Genomic DNA, 13,992 nt, shown 5'->3' on the forward strand with positions numbered 1-13,992 from the left:
AATTCATTGCCTGATCGGCTAGAAAGCGTCCAACAAGCGTAAAGAACATCAGTCGCTCAAAAACTGGCGTGCTCCGATTGGCCATCGGCGAAGTCTAACACCCCCTCGAAGGCCTTTTCGCCAGGAGAATCCGTCTCCGGCGTAGAAATCCGGCCAAACACGAGGACTGCCATGAGAAATAGAGTCGTGGAAAGGAGGAGTGGCCAAAAGTAGTTTAAAACATCGATAAAACGAGGCGCCATATAACAGAGGGAGAAGATCAGAACAGCGAAGGCAAAGATCACCAGAATGTGGAACTTGAACTTGAGAAGCTTTTCTGGGATCTCCATGGCTGAGATGTGATGTGCAGAGATTCTCCTCGGGTAAAAGGTTGTGCGAGTGTGAGGCATGTGAAACGTTTCGCGGTCAGTGTCGGAAATTTTGTAAATCACCATGTACTTTTCTTTTTTAAATCTCCAAAATGCCCATTGATTTTTACCACGAGGTAAATAAAAAGTGTTAATTACAGAGGTTTTTAGAGACATTTATAATTAAATTAGGACAAAAACTTGTGAGGAACGGTATCACGGATCGTATTTTGTGAGACCGATATATTATTTGGGTCATTCATGAAAAAATATTATTTTTTAGAGTATGTTTTTTTTTAGACAGTCTTACGGATCTTTATCTGTTAAACGAGTCAACCATAACGATATTCACAATATAAAGTAATGCTCTTAGCATAAAAAGTAATATTTTTTCATAGATGATCCAAATAAGATATTCTTCTCACGAAATTGATCCGTAAGACCGTGAGTTTTTGTGTACTTTTTATGTTAAGAGTATTATTTTTTATTGTGAATATCGGTAGGGTTGACCCGTATCACAGATAAAGATTCGTGAGACCATCTCACAAAAGACTTACTCTTGAATTAGACACCCTAGCTTTAAAATTATTATTAAGTTTACCATCACCAGAGTTTGAACCCGAAATGTTTTTAATAATCGACCAGTTTGTGAAGAAGAGTTTCTCTAAATCTTCCCTCAATTAAGTTCGAAAGTGACTTGTAAATTTTATTATGATTATCCCACGATGGGAAAGAATTATGTCACACCAGTTAAAATTGACTGTCGTTGTATTTAGTCAAATATCAAATAAAGCAGATAATAGCTTTAAACATTCTTTCTTCTACCTTATCCTTTTCTTTTTCCGTGGTTCATTCTGGCTTCTGACGTCACTCTCTAGATTTATTATAATATAATAATAATAATAATTTATGCTGATGAATGATGTCTGATGACGTGATTATGGGCCATTTTATCTGCTGGACCTATGTTCCCTATCTGGCCCATTTTACCATCGTGACGCCTTTTCTAGAAAGCCCTTGGGCCCAATTCATAAGTCCGGCCGGCTCCGCCGGAGGACCTTTCTCATGCTGATTTTACTATGGTGCCTCCTGTTAGAACCCCTGCGCCGCCGCTACTGCACTCTCAGTAATTTCCGTGCTTTCGTATACTCTTATCCACAGCAGAAGGGCCTGATTGTGTAGGAACTACAGAAAGCATAGAAGTGGGATTCTTGCTGCCATTGGCAACACTGCTCTGATTAGGATCAGCAGTCTCTCTCACACCACCGGATGTGAGGTAATTTCTTTGTTTTTCCCGAAAAATTTCTTAAAATTTCTATTTTTATGGGGTGATTTTATCATTATTTTGGTTGGCAGATTCTCGGAAAAGCAGAGTTCTTGAATCCCGGTGGCAGCGTGTAAGATAGAGTGGCAGTCAAGATCTTGGAAGAGGTATGAAACCAGTTTTTGAACACATTATGTACCTCACCTAACCGTCGGGAAAAAAAAGTTTTTTTGCTTATTAAATGTGAAAATGTATCTTTTGCTTGTTTTAAATGGGAGGAGCTGTTCCGTATGTGCAAAATGCTAATAGCATCTTCCTCGATGCTTAAATCAGTTACAAGATTTCTGTGTGGACATGCTACTTGTTTTTGTTTTCTCTATGTCATGAGAAAAGTGTAGTGTGTCATTGTGTTCTGTCTTGTAGTTCTGTTCTGTACTTTATGTATTTTTTGCTTCGGATTGTTTCCGCAGGCCCTAGAATCTGGAGAACTCTCTCCTGGAGGAGTAGTTGCAGAAGGCAGTGCTGGAAGCACGGCCATTAGTTTTGCAACAGCGGCTCCAGCTTATGGATGCAAGTGCCATGTAGTTGTTCCAGATGATGCTGCTATTGAGAAGGTATATCTAGCGTTTAACTCTTATTTTCAGGAATTCTTGGTATTCAAAGACTAGTTATTCCAAAAAAGAAAAAAAAAACAAGTAGATTTGTTTTTGGCATAACAGTAGATTTGTTTCAATCAATTTTGAGTTGGATTCTTTGAATAAAAAATTCCACGTGTTATGCTTTGCTTAATCATTTGCAATCTCAAATTCTAGAAGCACTTGGTGCCACTGTTGAAAGAGTTGGGCCTGTTTCAATCACACACAGAGAACACTATGTCAATATTGCAGGGGGAAGGGCACTTGAGGATAAAGGACTAGCATCGGAGCACCAAAGTTCTAGGCAAACTAGCAAATAAATAAATCAAGTTGAGAATGGTGCATTGGTCCAGGGAAAGCATAGTTTGACGAGCTTAGTTGACCGCAAGGGTGGTGGTTTCTTTGCAGATCTGTTCGAGAACCTAGCAAATTTTAGAGCCCACTATGAGCGCACTGAACCTGAGATTTGGGAACAGGTTTGTGGGCATTTGGATGCATTTGTTGCAGCTGCTGGCACAGGGGGCACTGTTGCTGGAGTTTCTCGGTTTCTAAAGGTTGGTTTCTTCCTGATCATAAAATTTCTTGTTGAACGGGTACCATAGAGATATTGCGATATGACGTTTCATGAATTCAACAGGAGAAGAAATCGTCTATTAAATGCTTTTTGATTGACCCTCCTGCTTCTGGTCTGTTCGATAAGGTGACCAGACGAGTGATGTACACAAGAGAGGCTGAAGGACGGAGGTTAAAAACCCGTTCGATACAATCACTGAGGGAATCGGGATCAACAGATTGACAGAAAATTTTAAAATGACGGCACTTGATGGGGCTCACCGGGGCTCTGATATGGAAGCTGTTGAAATGTCTAGGTTAGTTTAGATATTTCTCATGAACTTTCGAGATATTGTTTGTAGTCAGTATTCTTTTCTGAACTTTTGAGATCAACATATAACCCAGATTCTTTGTGCGCCAGGTACTTGTTGAAGAATGATGGCCTCTTTCTTGGGAGTTCTTCAGCCATGAATTGTGTCGGAGCTGTAAAAGTGGCCACACGATTGCTACAATTTTGTGTGACAGTGGGATGAGGCACTTGAGAGTAAGTTTTACTACACCCGTTATTTGTCCCAATATAACCTGACACCTTCAGCAACTGGATTGGAGTTCCTCGGTCTGGAAGCAGGTGAGAATTGCCCAATGTTAAAGACCTTCCTTTGCTAGCAATCCAACTATTCTCTAAGGGGCCTCGCGGCACTTCGTATATGTATGATTGAATGCCGACAACATTACGTTCAGAGTAGCGAATAGGAATCAGATCAGAGCCTGGCCACTCCACTTAAGGTCACCCTCGAGAACAGGATTGGCAGAGAAGAGCTGAATAGTTGTTTTTGCAGGCTAGAAGTTTTTTTACGAGAAAGGCTGCGGAATGAGGAGACACTATAGTCAATCACTTTTAGACACGTATATGAACAGGTTCCCAAGATGTCTGCATTCGAAATGTATTTTTTAAAATAATAATAACACGACGGTTGGACATATAACTTATGATGAAGAGCAGTAGGACGCTATTATATTTTAGAATCACATTCTTGGGGTATGATCAGCGAATAAAAAATCTTTACAACGGGGATAAAAAGGGCCAAGGACGGCAGTATTTTTTATTCTTTATTGCTTGGAAATCTTCAAGTTTCTTTTGAATTTTTTTTTTTTCAGTTTTGGAACTTGAAAATTGCATTGAGGGAGGGGCAGGGGTGAATAATCAGTTGTCTTTCTCATCAACATGACTGTTTTCTGAGGGTAGAGCAACTCATACAACAATGTTGGCAAAAAACAGAAGCAGAATTTGACCATTGAGATTGTTTTGGCTCATTCAAAAGTTGAGAAAGAAAGAGTCTGACCATAACATTGCAATGTAACCACCAGGAGACAGGAACTTAATGTGCACAAAAAAATCTACTTATTGAAAGAAAAATTAGACTGTGACCGAAATGCAAGAAATCAACAGCAACTTAAAATTAGATAGCAAGAAATCTAATGACTCGTGACAATGGGGGTCAAGCCAATCCCTGGGACTCTTGGATGCAATCACGGGCATTTTTCTGGTACCGCCCACAAGCTCCCTTAAGTTATCAACTTTATTCTCACGTCCAGTGCCACTGTATCTTTTATCCGCTTCCCTGAGTTTCTGCTTAAACTTCTGCTTGTTGCCGGAGAAACTTCGCTCTTGCTGTTTTGCCTGAGATGGAGGGGCTCCGTGGGGTCCAAGGTAAATATTCTCTTCTTTTCTAGGTTGCTAAAACGTGACAGATAAATTTGAAATTCATTTCAGCTAAATGAACTGAGAGCTAGCTTCCAAGTCTCTGAAGATTTGAAAAAAGAAAAAACAAAACAAAGTGTTTACCTGAACTGGCTGCTTAGAATCTTCTACTGCTGGAGAAACGGTTACTCTATCAAATATTCCCAAGCTTGGAATCACGAATCCATCAGTGTCTTTGCAAATCGAACAAAAACAAAGGGTCAGCACAAAAAGACACAACAAAATACACAATAGAACAAGCAACTTTCTACATGAAAAATGGATGAATCAAATAGTGTTTCTTTATTTCTGCTATTTATTTTAAAAGTCACAACTCACAAGCTTTTTCAAAGAGTCTGAAAGGTTTTCAATCTTCTCGCTTTTGGAGGGTAACAAATACGAAAATATAGTAAGAGCCGGTCTCTCAGAAACACAAATAATAGACATTTATTTTTATTAAATAAAAATGGAGAGACGAATGACACTGCATCTCATGTATTGTGGCTCTAAACATTTGATACATTGTGTGCTAGAAATATTTTCTAATCCAAACCACAGAGAACAGCCAAGATTCCAGGAAGATAACCCACTAAGTGATTGGACAACCACTCCAGCGCCTTTCCACAAGTGAATCGTGCAAGAGGAACATAATCAACAACCAAGAAACTCGATGTGGGACATCGGTTACATAAATCATACTGCTGCGAGACTAACACAGTAGACCTCTTCGTTTTCCTATATGATTATAGGACTGTTTTTAACCTTCTGCACATGAATCAAAATCTCCAGACATATTCATTGATTCGCCAGTTTACGCCAGTACCATAGGTAAAGATTTTAAGAGGAGAAAATCTTTAATATATTATTTCTTATGTCTTCACAATTCAGGATTGTAGAGCAAAAGTTTCATAATCTTGATTTATTTTATCAACCAGTCTTTTTCAAATCAAGAGAGATACATAATACAAATAGAAGCACAAATCAGAACCTTCCATCTAATCTAATGCACGTATTATATACCTATCGAGCCAACAGAAGTAGAGGAAATCGATATACCAGACTAAAGAAAGCTGTGCATTCGTTAGGTGATATAACTTGAAGCACGATAATTGAAATTCCTGATTAGTAAACTCAAATGTTAAACTATCCAACTCAATCTCCAATATACTATCATCAAAGGCACATACACAGACAAGTATCAGCCGTACATATGCATATAAACACAAATATACACCAAACATATAATTATACATACAAGTACATATCCATACAAAAAAATTTACCAAGATCCTAAATTATCTGAAAAAACACTGATAAGCAAGCAGTTCAAATTATCCTAAAATATTCAGAAAAAGGTATTCGTCAGTTCGAAGATGACCAAATGGAAAATATAAGAAAAAGGAGACAGTACCCCACTCATCTTCTTCAATAGGAGTGGTCTGCACTGGAGAAGAGTCCATGAAATGCTACTGATCATCTATTTCGTTGACCACCAATAATATCTTCTCGCAATTCAACACCCCGAATCGGGAAAAGTTTTAAAATTCGATTAGCAAACGAAAATTGCGGAATCGAATCTCTTAATGAGAATAAATCGATTAAGATTCTGAACAAAACCGTAGACCTAGAAAAATCTATGCTGCGTTAGCTCGGGAATAAACGCGGCGACTCTGAAGCGGTTTCACTAAATTACAGAAGCACCCTCTCGTCAAGTTTCGTTTGGGCCACAAATTGTTGGGCTTTTAATATCTAGATAAGGCTGACCCAATTTCTGCGGCCCATTGTTTAGTTTCCCTTGTCGATACTCTTCGAGATGAAATCTTTCTTTTCCTCGTGAAATTTCTATCAAATTGCTTAATGACAAAAACCAGATTCTGTAAAAAGTTGCTTGTTTTTTCTTGCTATGACAACTTATTTCTGGATTTTCGATAAAGGAAAAAAAGAGAGAGCGGATTGGCAAATCAACATCGAAAGGCTCAGCCCGTGTACCATTTGCTTTTATGGGTAAATCTTTAGCGGTCTGGAACTGTGTTTTTGAAGTTAAAACACAACAATCTAATGTTTTTATTTTAGAAAAATGAACTTCGTGTTTCTATTTCGAAAAGTGAAACTAGAAACCTACCGATCTTTTCTTTCCTATTCAAATGAGAAAGAACATAAACACGAATTGGCCAACATAAGTCTAACATCAAGCATAGAAATAAAAGTTCAAAGAAAAGCATCCTAAACTATTCATAAGAACCACACTAACCCAAAAAGACGAACAGATTATGTTATCAGGTTAACCTAAAGATCTTGATGATTTCTTGATCACCAGATACAATCAGGCGATCATCTGAATGCAAGCCACAGAGTAGCATCAAAGTAAAACAAAGAACTGACATCCAAGACTCATCAATTTACAAACAATGGCGATATACATACAACTTCGAACAAAAACATCACATTCTTTGTAATATACACAAGTGTGATTTGACTGTACAAAATTCTGGATTTACAGAAGCGTGGTTAGTATTCTACATGATCTTGGTAAAATAGCAGCGAATTAACACGAATACATGATACACCCAACCAAAAAAAACATGGGGGGTAAAGAATTACAGAAAATCAAACAAAAAAAGGGGGGTTGTAAACGGCAAGATCCTGTGACTTTAATCTAATACAGCAAATCCATACAGTAACATTCTCAAACTCCAGTACGTCTCACACACTTCAGAATTTTAGTCCATTCAATAGCCATATTTAACATAAAAACATATAAAGAGTCTAGTAACTGAAATAAAGGTTCCACAAGCAAATCGACTCCAGCTAAGAAGTGTCACCATGCCATCTCATCCTCCCTTGACTAGAAGTTTTCATGCACCATCCGCTAAGACAAGAATCCAGACTCCAGAAGAAAAGCTTCAGATGAAAAAAGACACCCTTCAAGCTAACATCAAAAGGAATATGTGAGACGAAAAAATGCAATATCGCGTGCATCATGTGATCATAAACTCATGTATGTAACAAAGTTATATAGATAATAAATTCCTCGGATTGTCAATCAACTCCATCCCAATATCACCAGATAGGAAATTCCATATTGATTAAATTAATTGCACCAAGTGAATCGTGGTTTATCATCAGAATATGATCGCTGACAAATATAATGGACCAACGCAATATAAAATAAGTTGAGATTTCAGATAAGCTCAGTCTATCCAGAGGAATCACATATTTATGAGTGAAGAACTAAAACCTCATTCTACAGATTGAAAAATATATACATGTATATGTATGTATACGTGTGTGTGTGTGCGCGCGCTCTTGGAATGTACTAACAACTAATTGTGGACTACTTTAACCCGTCAAGCAGAATAATTTGTTTCTCATTTCAACCATACATATGGATTATAGAAAGGCGTCGGAAGAGTCAATTGTACTGCATACAGATCCCTTGGGTGCAATAATTTCCTATTTTTACCATTGTTACAAGAGGGTGAATAATACAATAGAAGGGCAAGAATAAAAAAGAAAATGTCAACATATAGAGCCTACAAAGTTAAAGACAACAGAAATATCCATTATCCACGTTGGTGATTACTTTATAATCACAGGTGAGGTAGGTCTTGGTCCTTACTTTCAAGTCACTAAGTAAAACTATCCGCAACAATACCCTCCACGGTCCACAGACTATATTATCCAAATGCTATCTTCCTCATACAGGGAGTGTAACATAGGTGCCAACACCACTTCCATGTTCGTGCAACTGAATTAATCTCAAAAACATAATAAAATCGCCATCAAGTATCTCATAAACCACCGCTACAATCCCAATATCAGAACCCACTGCTGCCTCTACTGGGATCTCTAGGCAACAAAACATCAACTTAAAAAATTGTTCACTCGTGATTTCATCTGTCAATCACACATTCCTAAACATGCCTAAAACTTCAATTATGGATTGAAAAAGGCAAGTAAACCAAGCAGTCATGGCAAAAAGGGATGATGATAGCAGATTCATCTTCTTAATACCTAAGAAAGAAAAGGCACTTATGTGCCAGCAGAGCTCTTCCTTGAAGTACTATCAACTATGAATGTGCAAAACGTAAATATAGAGGGGCTATATTTATATGTGAGGCAAACAAACAACCTTTCTACCAAGACAAGACCAATGGAACAGATAAAATATTTACACATTGTTCAAACTCGTAAATTTAAAGAGAATGCTGACGAGTAACTTACTTGACTCAAGGACAAGCATGGCCCTTGAAAGGAATCTCAGAACATTGACGAAGTCACCAAAAACCACCGTTGTCCGTTGAAGTCTCAGGCATTCCATAGAAAAAGCTAGCAAATACTTGGAGAGATCGCAGTTAACAACATTTATTTAGGGTCCAATCATATTTTTAAAACTACATCTCAAGAAATCCTGCAGCAAATTATTGAGTCATTCAGAGGTGAGGCGACGCCTTTTCCCATATTCAGCATCCCTTGATCTAGATCTATGCTCATCCTCGTGTGCTAACTTTGACTTGCTGTGAGCCTTTGATGATCTTCCCCTGTCCCATTCATCATCTTGTTCAGCCTCTCGATTTCTGTACCTATGATGATCTGAATATCGCTCCCTATCGTCTCTGGTACGTTCTCGCTCCCGATCACGGTCACGGTCTTGGGATCGGTCGCGGTCACGCTCCCTTTCCCGGTCTCTACCAATATCCCTGTCATCGCGATGCCTCCTCTCCGACCAATCAGGATCGCGCCCCATATCTTTCTCTCTAGGCACATCTCTGTCATACCCACCTGCTCTATCATCCCGGTACCTTCTCTCAGAAGAGCCAGACCAGTCCCTTTCTGATCCCCTGTCTTTTTCTTTCATTGCATTTGGCCATGGCCCTCTCTCTTGACTTCCTTCTCCATACTGATGGTCAGATGCAGCTTCTTCCCCATAGCTAGACTCTTGAACTCTCCCTCCAGGATCCTCACCAGCCCATCCTCCAACATTAGGATCTGACCACATCATCATATTTGGCCCCTCAACACCAGGATTAGGCATCATACCCATGCCATTCATGGGCATTCCTCTCCCAAAAAATGCAGGGTTAACATGGGGAGCAACACCAGGCAAACCAACATTTCCAACAGGTCCAAATGAAGACATCATTCCTGAAAAGGGTGCCGCAGGAGCACCGGGAAAGCCTCCATAACCACCCATTCGGCCCATTGGGCCTCCGAAAGCAGGATCAAAACCTTGGCCCATCATTGCTTGAGGATGCAACATTGGAGGTGTAGCACCGATCCCCTGCACAAATCCATTACCATTACCCACTAGGCCACGAAAACCCATTCCACCAGTCCGACCCCTCATGTGGCCCATTGGGCCCCTATTTCCCATTCCCCCTTGAGAATTGCCTCTACCCCAATTTCCTCTACCGAAACCTCGGCCATTATTATCACCACCAATGCTACCACTGCCACTACCACCTTGATTATTTCCACCAGTGGCAATATTGCCACCAACGCCAATAGGTCTGTTGGGTAAATCCACAGGCCCTCTCCGTGGTTGATTAACAGTCGTCTGTCCCATCTGTTGGTTCCTGTTGACCTGCGCTTCGCCCATTCTTTTGACAGTATATGGCGAGGCATATGCAACAACACAAGGTCGGCCATTGAAGAGATGCCCATTCATCCCTTCCTTGCAAGCAGTGGCCGTTGAAGGATCATAAAACTCAACTTGGCAATATCCTTTTGACTTCCCACTGGCTCTCTCATCAAAGAACTTCACCTCCCTCACTGGTCCATACTTGCACAGTTCCAACTCCAGCTCAGCATCTGTCGTCCACCAATGCAGGTCTCCAACATAAAGAGTAGTCCCAGACCCCCCGCCTCCACTTCCAACACCACCACCAATATCACCTCCAAACATATTTCCACCAGTTCCATTGGCATTCCCTGTAATTCCAACATTCACAATATTTTCTGTGTTAGCAACACGGGGCTGATGGTGCTGAACTATTTGTTGATTATTCATGACACTGTTATTCACCATCTGCTCCACATCAACCGCTTTATTTGATGACTGCCCTAGCTCAAGCCTTAGTCCACCACCACCTGGAGGTGCTCCAGTACCTCTACCAACTCCAACATTACTCGCATTAATACTTCCTCCAAATCCCACATTCTGATACCCTTCTACTCCACCAGGAACCCTAGAAGTATCCCTCTCATCTAGTAAACCCACACGGGCATTCTCCACTACCGGCTGCTGCGGAAGAGAGGGTGGGGGGGTCGACTTTTCTTTGTTCTCCGGAACTTGCTCGATCTTTTGCACTATGTTATCCTCGGTCTTCCGAAGAGACTGCATGAAGTTCTCGCCAACATTAACATCGTTGTACAGATCTTCGTAGTCATCGTCCTCCTCACCCATAAAACCCTCGTCCGCCACTGCGGAGATCGCTTCGTTCCGGTGAAACTGCTCGTTCGGATCTCCCCCATAGCCACTGCCTCTATCTTCATTTTCATCCATGACTTGACTAAAACCAGGGTTAAATTCAGGGCTATGTTTCTGATGATTATAAATTACAGCCCTGAAACAATATCTGGGACCAGAGTAGGAAAAAACAAAGATTCCGATCGAAGGATCTTACCTTAAGCTGATTGTTTTCCCCTCCAATTTCGAACTAGAGAAACCCTAATTTTGAAGGTCGCGTTTGATAGGGGATGAAACTGAAGGCAAGTCTATCCCGTAATGCACTTCATATATGCTAACGTGTACTTGTGGTGCGTATGATAATATCCTACTACCTACCACATGCGGATCCGGACATCACACTCAATTTATTATTAGCAGCGGACCGAGACAGAAGCCTTGCATTTTCTTTTAGTTTGATTTGATTCTTTTTTAATATGTAATAGTCTTCGAACAAATCTCATTTTTTCTGTCAAATAATTTTCATATGTTGTGAATTAAGTTTACGGGAGAAAGAAAGTGGAAAAAGGGAGGAAAACGTAGCTTTCATGGGTTTTTATCTACGTGATGAAATGAATGTATAACTACAAATTTTCAAAAATTGTTGCGCAATCTTTTTTTTGTAAAAAAAATATATGTACTATAAAGTTACGAGAGAAAGTTATTTATAAATGTTACAAATTTGACTTCATCGTCCATATCAATGTTGTTTCTTTGTATCATTTTCACTCGACCAATTACTAATGGGTTGCCCTAACTCATAGCTCTAACTCTTAGCTACAGAATAGGCACACGTGATACATGTGTAATGAAATAGTTGAACCCAAGTTATGTCAAAATACATTTGTTGTCGAAGCCTGTGTTCTGCCAAATCCATCATATGCTAAAGCCCGGTAGAAAGTCGAAGCTCATTATAGATTTAGTTGGTTTGAGAAGCTGGACCTCACGCACGATAAAGAAATTGAGGTGGAAGTTGACACACGATTGAGGACGTTGATGAAGGAAGTTGAGGCATGTTCCACGATGAATGAACATGGAAGATGGGCTAAACTGCTTTGAGGAATGAACAAAAAATACAGAAGATAGTCAGAAAAGAACACACAATTCATCAATCAACAACTCGAGCAAAAATGTTCTATATAATTTCTTCGAGTTTAGTTCATTTTATTTCAGGATTTCTACTTTTTTTATCTAGTGTTTCTTCAGTTTTAGCTTATATTTCTTTAGCTTTTTTCAATTCTAGTTGAAAAAATGTTGAATCTATTCATGATGAACAATATTAAATTTATTATTTTTCATGAGTATTCATTCAATTCTCTAATCCAATTTCCTATCTTTTGGTGGTTTTATTGAGATAACTATATCTAACGATCGAATCGGAATCCACGTTGCTTGATCGTAGAAGTTGGATTTCACATTTTTGGTACGCTTTCGTGCCTGACACGCTCACAAATTTCTATGACAAACAAAATCGGCACGCGCCGATGGGACCATCTCACCAAGGAAGGGATGAAACACTGATAATGACAAAATGATTATATAAAGTGAAGTAGGTTTATGAATCATTTGAAGGGAGTGGATACTTAAAATGAAGGACATATGGTTTCTGATTTTTCAGATTTATATAGTGACCTTCTACAAAATAAAATATGGATTCCTCTGGCAATTTATGTCATGAAAAGATTGAAGAAATTAGATGATAAATGCTATTAGGGAGTTCATTTCATCAACTGAATGCAACGATAAATTTCTGGAAACATGGAGAATATGCTAATCATAATTCTTTATGTTTATATGGTTGTGTCCTTACAGAATTGTTGTGTTATTAGGGGGGATGGTGTGTCACAACATATAGTCGGAAAAGAGGGAGATTTGTTGGGTTGGTTTACTCATGTAGAAATCGCTCAAACCCAATAAATCTAGCCCTATGGGACGAGCCCATATGAAAAATAAAAAAAATGCGTCTTACTCTAGTTGAAAACAAGAATTGTAAAAAATAATACACAAAATATAGAGAGAAAGATATAATTTTTGGGTTTGCACATCCCTGCAAATCAATCAAATTGCACAAGTGTTTTTGACTTATTGAACCATTAGATCAAGCTGGAATTTGGTCAGCACGTTCATAAGGAATACACTAAATTGTGAACGGTAAAGATTTGGTTTTATGATCGTTTAGATCAGTTTTTGGAAGACGAATATTGATTACTGATTTCTTACGTAGAATCTGCACAGTTTGCTTGCGAAAATCGTTTGCAAAAAGAGATGAATAATTTATTCATTTGCGTTATTGGTTAATATGTTTTTATCCCAATACCTTGTTGTGTTATTAAATATATGAAAAGATAATATATATAATACTGTGGGTTGCATATGTTAAGAAAAAAATGTATTTGCTTCGGAGGATTACAACCTAATTAAAGGCAATTGGTGAAAACTCAAAGTTCTGACATTTTGTCATGTGGATGTGAAATTCACATGTGGATTCAACGGTTATATTACCGTCTGGAGCCGGTATCAAGCGACCCCACATTCCATGATTCAACGGTCATATTCCTTCCGAGAGACGGAGACAACGCTTCGTTACAAATGTTTCCATGTATATATACCACTGCAATTAGATCACTTGCCATATCTTCCGACAACAAGAATCGTAAATTTATTCGCTTTAATTTCTTTCTAATATTCCCATTTATCATATACTCTGCCGGCACCGACTTCGGTAAGATGGTGAAAATGGGACGCGTGCTACTTGTTATTGCTTTTCTGGTGTCGTATCTGCAATATTCCGGCGATGCACAAATAGCCGGCGTGCCTTCTCCATCGCCAGCGATTTCCATAGTCCCCCCACCGTACCACTCACCGCAGAGCCCTCACACATCCCCAGTAAAGTCTCCAGTTCCTCCTCCGCTTTCAAAAGTTTCCTCTCCAGTCGTTGCTCCGAAAACCAGCCCCTCTTCTTCTCCCGCTCATCCTCCGTCCCAATATATTTCTCCTTCGGCTCC

General features: G+C 39.3%; 2 protein-coding genes and 1 pseudogene across 3 annotated transcripts; 1 reads left to right on the forward strand and 2 right to left on the reverse strand.

The window, feature by feature from the left end:
- Positions 1–1,426: 1,426 nt before the first annotated feature.
- On the forward strand, positions 1,427–3,937 carry LOC140984595 (cysteine synthase 2-like; annotated as a pseudogene).
- Positions 3,938–4,076: 139 nt separating this feature from the next.
- Positions 4,077–11,352, reverse strand: LOC140984594 (uncharacterized). 2 transcript variants are annotated; one of them, XM_073452134.1, is made up of 4 exons: positions 8,764–11,352; positions 5,951–7,440; positions 4,645–4,733; positions 4,077–4,536 (listed from the first exon to the last, which is right to left on the reverse strand). In XM_073452134.1, the coding sequence occupies exon 1, from the start codon at positions 11,042–11,044 to the stop codon at positions 8,969–8,971; it is 2,076 nt and encodes a 691-aa protein (XP_073308235.1). In that variant the 5' UTR covers positions 11,045–11,352; the 3' UTR covers positions 4,077–4,536; positions 4,645–4,733; positions 5,951–7,440; positions 8,764–8,968. The 2 variants fall into 2 exon arrangements, with proteins under 2 accessions (XP_073308235.1, XP_073308232.1); XM_073452131.1 differs by having other exon boundaries at positions 5,951–7,468; positions 8,764–11,351.
- LOC140983975 (uncharacterized) lies at positions 4,216–5,338 on the reverse strand. The gene is made up of 3 exons (XM_073451121.1): positions 5,302–5,338; positions 4,645–4,733; positions 4,216–4,536 (listed from the first exon to the last, which is right to left on the reverse strand). The coding sequence occupies exons 1-3, from the start codon at positions 5,336–5,338 to the stop codon at positions 4,216–4,218; spliced, it is 447 nt and encodes a 148-aa protein (XP_073307222.1).
- Positions 11,353–13,992: the final 2,640 nt, after the last annotated feature.

The sequence above is a fragment of the Primulina huaijiensis genome, chromosome 9, assembly GCF_012295235.1.
Source record: "Primulina huaijiensis isolate GDHJ02 chromosome 9, ASM1229523v2, whole genome shotgun sequence".
Lineage (NCBI taxonomy): Eukaryota > Viridiplantae > Streptophyta > Magnoliopsida > Lamiales > Gesneriaceae > Primulina > Primulina huaijiensis.

What these genes read in the sequence shown, in the direction of transcription:
- LOC140983975 (XM_073451121.1), bottom strand. Translation starts at nt 5,338, where the DNA reads ATGAATATGTCTGGAGATTTTGATTCATGTGCAGAAG. An exon ending in TTTTGATTCATGTGCAGAAG is followed by an intron (nt 4,734 to 5,301) that starts GTTAAAAACAGT and finishes CGATTTGCAAAG; the next exon opens with ACACTGATGGATTCGTGATT. An exon ending in ATTCTAAGCAGCCAGTTCAG is followed by an intron (nt 4,537 to 4,644) that starts GTAAACACTTTG and finishes GTCACGTTTTAG; the next exon opens with CAACCTAGAAAAGAAGAGAA.
- LOC140984594 (XM_073452134.1), bottom strand. Translation starts at nt 11,044, where the DNA reads ATGGATGAAAATGAAGATAGAGGCAGTGGCTATGGGGGAGATCCGAAC.